The sequence below is a fragment of the Emys orbicularis genome, chromosome 2, assembly GCF_028017835.1.
Source record: "Emys orbicularis isolate rEmyOrb1 chromosome 2, rEmyOrb1.hap1, whole genome shotgun sequence".
Taxonomy (NCBI): Eukaryota; Metazoa; Chordata; order Testudines; family Emydidae; genus Emys; species Emys orbicularis.
This window is the reverse complement of record NC_088684.1, coordinates 114,220,970-114,236,547: the sequence shown is the minus strand read 5'-3', so window position 1 is coordinate 114,236,547 and position 15,578 is coordinate 114,220,970. Positions and strand designations below refer to the sequence as shown.

The 15,578-nt window shown below is 41.7% G+C and overlaps 1 protein-coding gene across 1 annotated transcript in view; it reads left to right on the top strand.

Annotated features, from left to right (window-relative positions):
* The window catches only part of PHACTR1 (phosphatase and actin regulator 1), a 169,490-nt gene that overhangs the window by 96,675 nt on the left and 57,237 nt on the right, over nucleotides 1-15,578 (top strand). The window contains exons 5-6 of the mRNA XM_065398332.1: nucleotides 813-1,143; nucleotides 14,857-15,065. Of these exons, the coding sequence (XP_065254404.1) occupies nucleotides 813-1,143; nucleotides 14,857-15,065 (540 nt within the window). The remainder of the gene's footprint in view (nucleotides 1-812; nucleotides 1,144-14,856; nucleotides 15,066-15,578) is intronic.

The window sequence follows — 15,578 nt, the reverse complement described above, 5'->3', positions numbered from 1 at the left end:
CCCAGCTCAGGTAGCCAATGCATTGAAATTCCATCTGCTTATAGATGTCTCCATTACATGCACCTCTGAGGCCTTATCCAGTTCCCATGGAAGTCAACAGTAATTTTTCCCCCATGGGTTAAAATCCACAGCATGGGAATCCAGCACAAAGTTTGTTTGCCAGGTGTTTTATAAAAGAATAAATTAATCCTACCATTTCCCTTCATTTTTGTTGGATTATCCTTATACCTCATTCATGATTTTTTTTTTTCATTAGCATAATTCTGCTGCACCAAATGTTCTGCAGGTCCACAAAAATGTGAGCTGTGATGTGCAGTAGTCAGACTGTAGCAATGGGAGCCAGAAATTCCTGAGTTTTAATCCCCACTGTGGTGGTGATGATTCATTCTGTGACTTTGGGCGCCTGGTCATTTTACCTCAGGTTACTCATTAAATGGGGGATAATAACACAGAGCTCACAGGGATGTTGTCAGTGTTAGTCCCTGGTAGAAAGTGCTTTGAAGATGAAAAGCACTACATAGATCTTGTGATTACATGGACTATTGCTGTTTAAGGCATTTCTTATTGAGAGTCCTCAAATGTTTCTGTGAGGCTCAAAAATGTTGCGACGTGAAAACTTCCCTTCTGAAAACTATTCAGAGTGTTATAGGGTACAGTATATTCCATCACCAGCAGGAAAGGGGTAAGTCCAATGCAGACTCATCTGTTGTCTTTACTGGCAACCTTTGTGCCCGATTACCTAAGTAGATATTGTGGTCTTCTTTTTAATGCCATCAAAACTTATGTCTGTGCCTCTCGTTCTTGTGTTTTAGATCATGGCGGTCCTATGAAACTGCCTTGTATGCCAGTTAAACTATCGCCTCCGCTACCTCCAAAGAAAGTCATGATTTGCATGCCTTTAGGGGGGCCAGACCTCTCTCTTGCATCCTATTCCATGCAGAAGAGTTCCCAGCAGCCTTTGGCTCCACACCACCACTCTGTACTGCCATCCCAATTAGCAGCACACCAGCACCAGCTTCCGTATGGCAGCCACAGCCAGCATCTGCCTTCTGGATCCAGCTCATTACCTATTCACCCTTCAGGGTGCCGGATGATAGATGAATTGAACAAGACACTGGCCATGACCATGCAGAGGCTAGAAAGGTAATGGTTGATTTTTAAAAATATTAATTTATATTGTGTCATTACAGCATCAGAACATAACATCATACAATAATACATTGCACTTACAGAGGGCCTTTCATCTGAAGATGCAAAATCTTTTACAAAGCAAAGTCATTATTTGGGAAACTGAAGCACAGAGAGATTAAGTGACTTGCCCAAGTTGATGCAGTGAGTTAGTAGCAGAGTCAGGAAAAAACCTCAAGTGTCCTGAATCACAGTCTCCTGCTCTAGCCATTAGATTTTGATGAAAAGAACAAGGAGTACTCATGGCACCTTAGTGACTAACAAATGTATTTGGGCATAAGCTTTCGTGGGCTAAAACCCACTTCATCGGATGCATGCAGTGGAAAATGCAGTAGGAAGACATATATATATATATATACACACACACAGAGAACATGAAAAAATGGGTGTTGCCATACCAACTCTAATGAGACTAATCAATTAAGGTGGGCTGTTATCAGCAGGAGAAAAAAAAACTTTTGTAGTGATAATCAGGATGGCCCATTTCAAACAGTGAATACCTATACCTGTCTCATAGAACTGGAAGGGACCTTGAAAGGTCATTGAGTCCAGCCCCCTGCCTTCACTAGCAAGACCAAGTACTGATTTTTGCCCCAGATCCCTAAGTGGCCCCCTCAAGGATTGAATTTACAACCCTGGGTTTAGCAGGCCAATGCTCAAACCACTGAGCTATCCCTCCCCCTGACAAGAAGGTGTGAGTAACAGTAGGGGTTCTTGATCTTTCCCTGTTTGCTGTATGGGATGTTGATCAGGTGGTTCCGCAGTTTCTTTGAGAGTGTGTGGCACAATCTCTCGGCATAGTCTGTGTGGTATGTAGATTGTAATAGATTTTTTTACCTTCAGTCCTTTTGGTATGATGTCCATCTGTTTGCATTTGGAAAGGAAGATGATGTCTGTCTGTATCTGTACGAATTTTTTTCATGAAGTTGATGGATTTCCACTTCATACGGCTAAATTCAGTGCCTTGCATGGCTACTCTTAGGAGCCTCCTGTTTTGCAACAACATAACACCAGGTTTCCAAGTAAAGCTTTGGTTACATGGAAGACCAAAGAAAAAAAAATGGAGGATTTAGAAAAGAATAATAAAGACCAAATGTGTTGCCCCCACCAAAGAATCTACATGCCACTGATGAGCTGGAGGGAGCACATTGTGATTTGCAGGGCCGGCTCTAGGATTTTTGCCGCCCAAAGCAAAAACAATTTTGGCCACCCCCCCCCCCGGGTTTTTAATTACCCCACCCCCGGCCCCGCCTCAACTCCGCCCCTTCCCCAAATCCCCAGCCCTGCCTCCTCCCCCCAGGCTCTCAGGCCTGGGAGGGAGGGGGAGCAGCGGCGCATGAAACGGCTGTTTCGCGCGCCGCGGCCGCTCGGGATCTCCCCCTCCCTCCCAGGTTTGAGAGCCTGGGAGGGAGGGGGAGAAGCGGCGCGCGAGCAGCAGCGGAGGTGAGCTAGGGCGGCCGGGGCACATTTTTAGGGGCGGCATTCTGGCACCGGCCATGCCGCCCCTAAAAATGTGCCACCCCAAGCACCAGCTTGTTTTGCTGGTGCCTAGAGCTGGCCCTGGTGATTTGCATAAGCTATTTAGGTTTTTTAATGTAATCTAAAATGCATCTGAGAATAAAATAAAATAAATGTGTGCCGCAACATAATTGTCACTGCTGTTTTGTAGCAATCCCCAATTGTAGACTGCAAAGGGGATAGAGAAAATTAATGTCATTCCATGCAAGATCCCCACACATATTTTGTAAAGTGAGTCAATTGAATGCGGGATGTATCCCAGTATATTGACTTCGTTGCAGGGATTCCACCAACTTGTCTCTGGTCAAAAGCACAGGCTTCTGAACAGCAGTCCTTAGGCTTTCACCTGGATTAACTGTAACCTTGTGGGGGCTTTCAGGGAGGGTAGATCCAATATCAAATTATACAACACATGGAACTTCTTCCTGGAGAAACAGTCTCTACACCCTGTAGTGCAGAACATAGTCCCCTGCAGGAATTTTTACACTGAATGCTTATAGTCCGAAGGAATCAATAAATACAGGTGCCTAGTTCTCAGTGCTCAGAGTAGGTCAAGAGGAGCAGTGGAAATATGGCTTAAGGCCTGGCCCTGCGGTTCTTGTTGGTGTCAGACCAGTCCCCAGTATAAATTAGAGCAATCTGAATGTTGCTGTAATTTATATACAGGAGAATCAGCTAAATGGACAGTGAAAACACAAGGAGATAGCTGGGCAGTTCACCACGGACAGTTTTATTGAAACTGATAAGGTGACAGGAAAATAGAAAATTGTACAGAAAACCAAACATGTGCAATTTAAATAGACAAGAGGCCAGATTCTGCCCCATGCTACTAGCCCTTTGCACTGCCAGAGTAGTAAAAAGAGACCTTTATAGCTGCTCTGAAAGGGCTGCTGTAGATTTTCCCAGTGGAAGGGAATCCTCAGCTGGTGTGAAGTTGTCTAGCTTGTTGTGGGAGGTTCCTGTTGCCACAGATAAGGGACTCCAGTGGTGAGACAGGAGGTAGCATGCTATGGGCACAAGTCACTATAACAGGGGTAGAGAATTGATGGGACCACAGTCCTGCCACCTTTCACATAGGCCAGCACAGCCTGGCACGTGGACCTTGCAGAACTAGCTGCATCAACCTGAGATATGATGTACTGTATACACTCCTGAGTGCTGGGGAATGTCAAGAGGGACTGTCTCCCCCTCTAGAGCAGTGCAGCTCCACACCATTCCTAGCACAAGTCTGGGTGTTAATTGCACAATCTGGCCCATGGTACATGCAAGCTGCACTTCATCATTCTAAATCCAATGATATTTCTCTTCATATGACTTCATAGTGGCATCTGTTCTCCCCTTCCCCCAGCAATGGATGTTCCAGTTTCTAAGCTTCCATCAAGTCTGTGTTTACAAGTATGTTTAATTGGTTTAAAGGAGGTGATGTAAAGATTGTGGGGGTTTTATTTTTGTTATTTTTTAACATTTACCAGAAGCTGAAACTGAGCTACTTGTTAAAACTGAACAAGCAAGAATCCAGGTCCCAGAATGAAGCAATTGTCTCTCATCACAGAAGAGAATCATTTTTAAAAATGGGAATTAATATTGATTTCACCTTTAAGGGACTCCTAGCTCACATTAATATACAGAACAGATTTTTTATTGTTTCTTTTCAGTCGATTAACTGGTTTTTTGTGCCTCAATGGATATTTCAGTCATGGAATAATGTATCAAATATTTCAGTTATGCTCATTGTCCAGTAAGTCAGTAATGTTTGTAGTACTCAAGAAAAAAAAAAGTTGATGACTATTTCTTCTGGAAAGGCAGTCACTAGTTTCATAATGTATGTGGACTGTAAAGTCGACATGTGCTGTTAAATTTTTTAAGTTACACTTCCAAGGGACTCTCTGTTTTTAGCAAATGTGCTAATGTCTCCAAGGAGATTAGTGTAGGTTTTCAGAATAGATTTGATTTGGGAGGGGATTAGGTACGCCAAGTGGTATCTTTTCCTGATATTATTTTGACAGTAGTGCTTTCTTTTCTCCCTAATTGTACAAAAAAACAGGTTTAAATCTTAATTACATCATATTGCAGTGTTTGTTATAGGACACTTCAGCTCAGAAGCCTTGAAAGCCATGTAAATTGCTTATATTTGAAATCTGTTTTTCTTCTATATAAAATTTAGCTGTGTAATCGTGTCTATCAAATATGTAGGATCTGAGATTGGTTCCTAAGCTTTTTTACTGCTTCCAAAATAGCATGCTGCTGGGCCCCTGCTCCCAGGCCAGCAACAGTGGAGAAGAATGTAGAACATAGAGGCCTGGAAAGGTAGGATGGCTAATGGGAATGAGTGTATGAAAATGGAAATGATCACATCCAAAATAGAAACAAAGCTCAAAGAGTTTAATGCTCTCAAACTGGAGGGACCAGATAATCTCCAACCCAGAATACTGAAAGAACTGGCACATGAAATTGCAAGTCAGGTAGCAAGATACCATATTACTGGAGAATAGCAAACATAGTTATCTGTATTTAAGAAAGGGGGGGAAAGTAGTCCAGGCAACTACAGATCTGTTTGTCAATAGTATGCAAAATTTTAGAACAAGTTTTGAAGGAAAGAATAATTAAAGACTGGAGGTAAATGAAAATGGGATAAAATCCAACACGGAATTATCAAAGGTAGATCTTCCTTTGATAAAATAACTGATTTCTTAGACAGAGGACATGCAGTGAATGAAATCTATCTAAAATTCAATAAAGCATTGGCATGGTACTACATGGGGAATTATTAGTAAAATGGGGATTAATACAGGAACTGTAAGGAGGGTAAGGAAACCGTGTAAAGGGGAGAGGTCAGTGGGTTGTGCTGAAAGGAGAACTGTTCGGCTGGAGGGAGGTTACTAATGGCATTCTTCAAGGATCACTCTTGGGACCGATCGTATTTAATATTTTAATTAATGACCTTGGCACAAAAAGTAGGACTGCGCTAATTCAATTTGCTGATGACAAAAAGTTGAGAGTCATCGTCCATACAGAGGAGGATCAGAATATTATACAGGAAGAATTGGATGAGCTAGAGGCCTGGAATATAGAAATGGGGTAAAATTTTAATAGTACGAAGTATAAGGTCATGCACTCAGGGACTAACAACAAGAATTTCTGCTATCAGCTGGAAATGACACAGGAGAGAGACCTGGGTGTGTTAGTTAATAACACGATGAGCCACCAATTTAATGAGCCCATAAAAACACCAAATGTGAACCTGTGGTGTTGGGGGCCTGTTGCGTGCAGGAGGTCAGACTAGATGATCTAGCAGTCCCTTCTGTCCTTAAACTCTATGATACTATGAGAAAAGGGGGTGCCTAACATCACAAGGGAATAATAACATCACTTGGTAGCACCCATTTCAACTGATCCCAAACCTTATCTACAAAAATTAAATACTAAAGTATTCTAGAATAATCGCCCCAAATACTGCTAGTTCTACTGTCAAGTGATGTGAAGTATTACTAAAGAACACTGTAGTATTTTTTTTATAAGGGAAGAGGATACTGACAAGCCTCAGTGTGAACAGGGTGACCAGACGTCCCGATAAAATCGTGACTGTCCCGATTTTGAGGAGTTTGTCCCATGTCCCGATATTTTGTTTCGGGCGGGATTTTTTTTTTTTTTTTTTTTTTACACTCACCTGTCCAGGTCTTCAGCGGCGGGTCCTTCAGTCGCTGATGGTCTTCGGCGGTATTTCGGTGGTGGATACTTCCATCTTTGGCAGCAAGGTTTATAACCCGCCGCCGAAGACCGTCAGCGACTGAAGGACCCTCTGCTGAATTGCCGCCGAAGACCCGGATGGGTGAGTGTAACAATTAAAAAGGCACCCTCCCCTGCGGTGTTCCCAATATTTTCCACTTAGCATCTGTTCACCCTAAGTGTGAACCATAACCAGCCCTTTTCAGCCAAAAGGGTATCTTTTTTTTCAATTGTTAAAAGAAAAGGCCTATTTCGTGTTGCTTTCTTCCTGAGTCAGTGGGATTTCCTCGTTCTGGTAAATTCAGCTGGTGTGGGTTGATCCCTGAGCCCATCTGTAATTTTCTCCCTAAACTCTCCAGCATTCTCTTCTTAAACCTCACACCCCCAAACCATTCCCTCCCACCCACCTCCGCTCCTGTGGCCAAGAATAGGGAAAGAAAGAAAACACAATCCCCTTCTTTTAACAATATAGATTTTTTGCTTTAAAAGACCAGGTTTCCAGAGCCCTGACTGTCTAACAACATCTAAAGGCAGGGAAAAGGTATGAGCTATGTGAAAGGAAGTTAGAAATGATTTGCCAATGAGTTAGAAGCATGCCAAAGAAAAATGAGGAATACCTGATCACCGGAGTAGGAACCAGGGACCACGTTATTTTGTGTGACCTTGATCAAGTTATTTAACTTTCATGCCTCTGTTTTCCTTTCGGTAAAATGGGTGATAACACTTACCTGCCTCACAAGAGTGTTGTGAGCATTAACAGAGCAATATTTTAAAAGGATTTTAAAAATAGAAATCGCTATGTAAGAGCCAAGTGTTGTTATAATTTTAAGTGACACATTCCTAACTCTCAGAAAGGATCTGCACTCACTCCCTCTTCTTGTAACAACTGTGGGACAAGAGCTAGGCAGCAATTTTCCTACATGAGGATAACAGTGTGTCACAATTTAAACAAAGGGATAATTTATGCAGACAACTTCTTTAAAATTCAAGAAAATTTTGGGTTCCACAATGTAGATTTGCTATCAGGGTACCTCTCACGGGGGCTCTCTTCCCCGACTGCAGTATGGCTTTTCTGACATATAGTTTGTGCCCTTGCTTAACGTTGACTTGGAGGGGCAGCTTCTTGGCATGACATGCTAGTCTAATCTCCAGCCATGCGCCCAATCAGTCTCTCTGATGAGGCTGCCAATTAGTGTCAATCATGATGCATACAGTACTCTTGTAAACTCGCAATTGGGATCAGACCACAACTTATTTCTTATAGGATACTAAACAGCTATCAGATGGTAATGACTTCCAGTTACCAATGCCCTGCCTTGGGATAGATTTGAACAAATGACATCAAAAGTGAAAACCTCTGAATCAGAAAGTTTCTGTAACCAATTGCCCTTAGACATCCAGTTCCCTCAGACTTCAAATTGATAAATGAAATCATATTAGACCTACCTAGCAGATGTCTTGTAATTCTTATCGAATGCATTTCAGTCTGTAAGACTTTTCAAGAGAACTACTTTTGTCTAATACCTTCCCCATGCTCATCCCAGCGTAGTATTATATTAATGAATGTACAGTGATCTGAAGTGTTTCTATTTTTAGTTTAATTGATAAGCAACAAAACAATATACTATTGATCTGACAACATTTTGATAGAATCTTTTCTGGTAACTCTTCATTCTGTTATCAAAGAAGAAGAGGTGATCGTTTGTGTGGATATGTTTTATCCCACTAGATTTTTACAGGAGTGATTTCCCCTGTTCTATTTAGAGTACACCCTTGAGTAACAAGAATATCAGTAGTTGTCTATATAATCCTTAAATTTCTGACTTCTTAGGAAAATCTTTTTTTAATAGCAGCACTGTAATTTACATGTTAAGATAAATTCCTTTTGAAAACAAGTGCCCGCATAGCCATGGTCTTGATCGCTAAACAACCAAAGCAATAAAATCTGAAACAGCTTTTAAAACTGATTATATGAAACATTTAATAGTGTAATTGTTCAGTACATAATACTACTACTAGCCCAACAGCCTTTACACATAATTTTGTAGTAGACCACATGACAGTGAGTATTTCCTACCAACGAAGAGGAAATCTATACACAGTAGAATTACTTGTGTCCTTGATTGTTTTTCATAAGTACACTGCAGTACTGCAGGTAGGGCAAAAGTGCACAACACCTTGTCAGCTGATTTAGGGAATGAAATTAATAGTGTGGAACAGAAATCAAGAAATACATAAAATAGCAGGAAAAAAATAGGGCTTACAATAGAAAGTGGTATTATTGGTGGACTGATTAACTGAGAGAAGTTGTAAAGAGATAGAGAATCTTCCACTGCTAAGACACCAGTTCAAATCAAGCCTCAGTGTGATAGGGATTGAAACTTGTGATTACCATCTAACTGCTGTATGGTAACTTAAATTTTTGAAATGGACAGAGGACCTCAGGAATGAATAGCCCCAGCCCCTCTTCTTTTCCCCTCCCCCCCAAAAAATACAATGTCACAATTAGCACCTGGTTGGTAACTCCAGCAGAGAGGTAAAGGCAGACTGAATGGGCATAAAGACTGAGCTACCCTCCCACCTCTTCTGTTACTTGGTGAACTTGTACTATGCCTGACTGGGCTGGTTTTAAACTGAGCTGAAGGATTTTACTGCGTAGCGTTCACTGTTTTGTACAGAACAGCATTGTGCTGAGCTTTATCATCTCTAAGATGTGAGATCTGAGTCTTCGGGATTTCCTATATCTGCCACTGAAGAGTTACGCAGAATAATAGATCATCGGAAAAAGAGAGATTTTAAAAAAAGTTAATTGAATTTAAATTATTAAAGCATATCAATAAAATAAAAGTTAATTTAAAGTTTTTAAAGACTGTAATACATTTATATATCCTTAGAAGAATTCAGCTGATGCATCCCAAAATTACTTCTCGGATAAAAATAGTATAATGTAAAATTCATTGAAATCTAATAGAGAAATTCACAACCCAATTCTTCATGAATCTTTAATACTTTGTGCTACAAAATGTAGAATATCTCTAGGCAAATCAATTCCTTTCTTTGATATGTCCAGTCAGTAAATATATGTAATATAAGTTGCAATTACCAAATGATCTTTTTGAGGCCTAACATAATTATAACAAATGGTATCACTCACTTATAGTCTCTAGGGCCTTTTATCCCTATAAATCCCAAAGCACTTTATGGGATAACAGTTCACCCCCCTTGAAAATGCAGTCATTTCTGGGGTGGAACTTGGCAACTGTTTAATGGTCCTCATCAACACCACACAACAGGTTTGGGCAGAACGTTAAAATAACATCTCCAACTGACATAGTGGAAGGTGATTTAAATAATTAAGGGCCCAGTCCTCCAGGGTGCTGTGGAGTGTCTCCTGTGGTTCTGCACATCCTAGACTCTCTAAAGGAGTTGCAGTTGCTTTGCAGGATCATATCCAAATTTGATAGTTGCCTCAAATGGAATGTGGCTAGGACAGCTGGATTAACGTCCATATTCATGTGGAAAGGAGCATGAGAACTTTAACAATTGCAAGGTCAGGAACTCCGGTTTACTTCTCATCCAAAGAGCAGCATCTCCAACAGCACAGAGCCTGCTAATTTCATACAATTACTGTTTCGGAAAGGAGAGCACCTACTACTGAATCACCACCACCACTGCAACACCCAGGATTTTTTCTGGCAGTCTCTGATCCTAGTAGAGGGAGGCAATATGGTCTGGTGAATAGGGCACGTGGCTGGGAGTTAGGAAATCTCAGTTCTTTTCCTGGCTCTCCTCTTCACCTGCTGTGTGACATTGGACTTCAACTCTCCCATTCTCAGTTTCCCTGTCTGTAAAAATGTACCTGCATTGATACTTACATTCCCTTATAAAGTGCTTTGAGATCTACACATGAAGAGAGCTAAACAGTAGTAATAATGACCAGGTTTGAACCTATTAGTTTGTGGGAAGTGATGAGCTCATAACCTAAAATACTATGTGGCAGCAGAAATAGGACTGAATATTTAGAGAGTAAAAGCAAATTGCTCCTCAGTGTCTGGCTTTTTGGGCTATTACACCAAGACACATGAATTGTCTGTGCATCCCATTTAGGAGCTCTCTAAAAATAGAAAATGACCACTGGCACTCCCAAGTCAGTTTGTAGACAGGCAGCTCTAATGCACATTTCCATTTCTTTTTGATTCCTGTAGGACCCCTTGCCTGACATTCACAAATTAAGCACAACCTTGGTCATACATTTCATCTGAGACACAGCTCATCTGCAGATAATGTATCCCCATTCATCTTTTGTACTGTTCTATTGTAAATGAGGGGAAGAAAAAAATCTCAGGACTTACATTTCGCTTCAACTTACCTTCTTCCTGGAGGAGAAGATATTAAATGCCAAAATAACAAAAGACATTATAAAACCATCTGTTAGTCGAAGTTATTTGGAAAGTTTGGATGGTTTAATTAATCTCTCCTGGCTCAGTAAAGATTCCTGTGCTGTATTTATATTTCCCAAGGATTTAAAGTTTCTCGGGGCGAGGGGAGAGTTGGAAGCCCATGCTGTCACATAGGTGTGGCAGTTTGGCCAGTTAATCCACTATTAGTGCAGTCTCCATACAACTAATGAAAGCGTTACATGCAAATTAGCTGTAGAGTAAGGATGGTAATTGGCTTGGATATCACAGTGCTCTAGGACTGATAGCAGGGTGTAGATATATGCCTTGCTGAAGCTGGATGCAGCACAGGTGTGATTAGTACAGCCAAAATGGCTGAGAACTTAAAAATTGGATAATAACAGACTGAGTATCCTAGAAATGATTGAACTTTGTGATATTCTAAACAAAAAGAGGTCTCAGCCATGCTTGTAGCTGTTTGCATATTTCACCTTCGTCCTAGGCTTCAGAGTGACAATCCTTGAATTTGAGAGAGATATGTATATATATTACACACAGAAACCCATGTTAAAAGAATATTACTAAGGTTAAGTCAAGCACTCAGAAATAAGATTGTATATGCAACCTTCAGTCTTCCCCTTTGAGCTTTTAAATGCATGACCACATACTATTTTTTTCCACCGGAGCCCTGCCTCATTCAGTGCACAGGATGAGGGTGCTCACAGGGCCAGCTCCAGTGTTTTTGCCGCCCCAAGCGGTGGGGGGGGGGTTGGGGGGGGCCGCGATATGGCAGCAGCTCTACCGCCGCCGCTTCATTTTTCGGCGACAATTCGGCGGCAGGTCCTTCCCTCCGAGAGGGACTGAGGGACCCGCCTCCGAAGAGCTGGACGTGCCGTCCCTTTCCGTCGGCTGCCCCAAGCACCTGCTTGCTGCACTGGTGCCTGGAGCCGGCCCTGGGCGCTCACTTAATGAATAGCTGTTCAATATTTTGTTTTCTCATTGTTCAATGTGTGACCCTAGCAGTTGTTTACTGGACCCTGTTCAAACTCTGCTCTGAAGACAGAATTATTAATTTCCCCATGTTTTTTCTATGGCGCTTATCACTGTGTAATATCGAGTGCTTCACAAACATTAGTCAGTTGAGAGGTAGTGTGATCCTTCTGTAAGGATCATCCGGAGTTGAACCAGGAAATCAGGGCTACCAGGCAGCTGAATCCCCACATTGCTGCTTGACAGCAGCTGTACCCTGGCCACTCCCTGCAACTCTCAGTCTACAGAGGTTCAATGCCATGACAAGGTTCACCTCGAGTGATCTGACTGACAGTGGTCTTAGCGAGCCCTGATTGGCTCCTTGTCCCTATAGAAGCCCAGGGGGCATACCAGGAAGTATCCAGGCAACAATGCAGATCCCTAGCTACCTGCCATGACCACCCTGCTTCTCTGTTCCTGAACTCTTGGTACTGACCTTGGCTCTGATTTGGATTCTGACTTCCATTTGACCCCCTGGAACCTCAAAATGAACCTTGATATGTGGTATTGACCATCAGCCTGATTCCTGACTGTCGCTCTGACTCTCAGCTTGACCTGACCCTGATACTGGCTCTGACCCTAGCTTCAGTCCTGGGATCTCAAGCTCCTGCCACTAGTCCTGCCTCCCTGCGCCCAGAATCCTGACACCTTGGATGTATAAACAGGAATATTGAGTAGGAGCAAGGAGATTATATTACCTCTGTATTTGACACTGGTTGACTGCTATTGGAATACTCTGTCCAGTTCTGGTGTCCACAGTTCAAGGATGTTGATACATTGGAAAGCGTTCAGAGAGGAGCACAAGAATGATTAAAGGATTGGAAAACATTCCTTATAGTGATAGACTTCAGGCGCTCCATCTGTTTAATTTAACAAAGATAAGGTTACTTGATCACGGTCTGTAAGTACCTACTTTTGGAACAAAACTTTGATAATGGGCTCTTCAGTCTAGCAGACAAAGGTATTACAAGATCCTATGGCTGGAAGTTGATCATAGATAAATTCAGACGAGAAATAAGGTGCAAAGTTTTAACAGTGAAGGTAATTAACTTTGCAACAGTTTTTTGTTGATTTCAAAATTACTAGTGAATCTAAGATTGGATGTTTTGCTAAAAATATGCCCTAATTCAATCAAAAATTAATTCATGGAAATCCTATGGCCTGTGTAATGGAGGAGATCAGATTAGATGATCTATGAATTGTCCAAAAAAAAAAACCCTTGTGAGATTAGGAAGTGGTACTAGCCCCATTTTATGATGGGGACCTGAGAGACCGAAATTAAGGCCAAAAGTTTCCACTAATTTTGGGGGCCCAATTTGAGACCCCTAGGATCTGATTTTTCAGAGTATTTGGCATTAAATATAATTTGATATATTCAGAGTACAGCTCCCATTGACTTACAGCTGTCAGTGTTCAACACTTCTGCAAACCAGACCCTGGGGTCTCAAGTTGGGGACCCAGAAAATGAGAAACAAACAATTAGTAATCACCTGTGATAAGTTTAAGTGACTTGCCCAGTATCACATAGGAATCTCTGTCCGAGGCAAGATAGAATCTAGTTCTCCAGGGCAGCATTCAACTGCCTTAACCATGAGACCCTCCTTTCTCTCCATACCTCATTCACTGCACACCTTCCATTTTCTGCTTCATTTGTCGCAGGGACAACAGCCTCCTTTACTACACAACTCTGGCACATCCCCAAAGCAGGTCCATCCTGTGCACTGAATGAGGCAGGGGTCCTGTGAAAAAAATAGTATGTGATCATGTAATTACAGACTGTCTCATAATGTCCATGCACAAGAGGCCAGATTAAGATTTCTCATGCAAACTTGATTCTGGCCTTTCTTAATGGCTGAAGTGCTTAACTTTGCAACCTTAAAAATGTTCTTTTTAATATATTTTTTTCTGTATAGTTTCATAGGCTTTTTAAAAAGCAAACTGGAAAAACAAAAAATCCATCATGTGGCATCATATTGATGCCCACGAGTAGACACACTGCACAGGCTTCTGCCAATGGAACTGAGTAACTGATAGCAGTAGCAGGTTGTCATTCTTCATGAGGACCAGCCCTAGAGGGGGGTGAGACATGCACTATGCCAGAGAATTTCACAGATATTTGCTGACAGCAGAGGAATGGTGAGACTCAGGAACCTTGGGTTCTCCCCACACTGGTTCCTAGTCCCAGATTCCTTGTCCAGCTGGTCCCAAACTCCCCCCTATAACTTGTCCCAGTTTATGTGGATTTTCACAGGGATGGCAAAAGGCACATCCCTGACACACAGGCCACAGCTCCTGCCAATTTTTCTACATGTGCTCCAAAGCATTGGGGCTTTATAGCTTTTTAATGCAAAGGTTGCCAGAATTTTTTAACATGAGCAAACCATCATGTTTTTCCCTAAACTCATTCTCAGAAACAACTGAACCAATTTCACCAGACACCCAGCATGGAAAGTTTAGTCCAAATGATTAATATTTGGCAACATTATAAGCAACTGAAAACAGGATCATATAATGGGAAGTGTCAGGCAACCTTGATAATAGGTCCTTTCTCAATTCCGGTTATGCACGTTTTTAAATTGGAATTATCCTTTAATTCCTTACTAACTAATGTAACACATGCCTGGTCTACACTGGGGGGGAGATCAATCTAAGTTACGCTACGTGAATAACGTAGCTGAAGTCGACGTACTTAGACCTACTCACCGCGGTGTCTTCACTGCGGTAAGTCGACTGCTTCCGCTCCCCCGTCAACTCTGCCTGCACCTCTCGCAGCGGTGGAGTACAGGAGTCGACGAGAGAGCGCTCGTGGGTCGATTTATCATAGACCATGTTTTAACCCATTCTTGTTGGTAACTATAATCCTTCCATCTTCCCTCTTTAAAAAATGTCTGCAGTATAAAAAGGCACTCGTGCTCTGACTTCAGAGAAGCAGCCCTGACTCCTGCTGAGCAATTTTCTCTAATTTTCTTAATTTCTCTTTTTAATTCTTTTCCAATAGCTCTGGTTTACACCCGGGTGACAGTGTCACGAAAACAGGACCTGGAGGCCTTTCAGACATGAGACAAGTGCCAACCGTTGTGATCGAATGCGATGACGATAAAGAAAATGTGCCTCATGAATCTGATTATGAAGATTCTTCCTGCCTTTACTCAAGAGAGGAAGAGGATGATGAGGAAGATGAGGATGATGATAGCTCATTATTTACAAGTAAGACTCATCCTTCCCTTCCCCCTTTTATTTTTATTTTTTTTTATTTATCCTCAAAACACAAGGGAAACACAAGCGAACTGGATATCTTAGGCCTGATTTTCCTGTCAATTACACTGGCATAAATTAGAATAAACTCCATTGACTACAACAGAGTAACAGCAGCATAAAATTGATGATTATGAGAGGACAATCAGGTGCTTTATACTTAATAAGTACAAAGTCATGTCAGAATATTTACATAGAGTATTTTTTTTTTTAAACGTGTCGTCAAGTCAAGAAGGCAATGGGAATTTTACCAACGACTTCAATAGGATCAGAATGAGCCCAGTACTGAGCAGTTTTGAAACAATACTAAAGTATGGCCAGATCCGGAGATCTTGACTCAACTTTATTTAATCCTTGTTTAGGAAAAACTCCCATTTAAGTCAGTGTGAATTTTTGGCCCCTGAACTTTTGTCCAAGTCAGAATTGGCCCCTAAATTATTGCTGGGCATGTGCTCTTTATTTTAA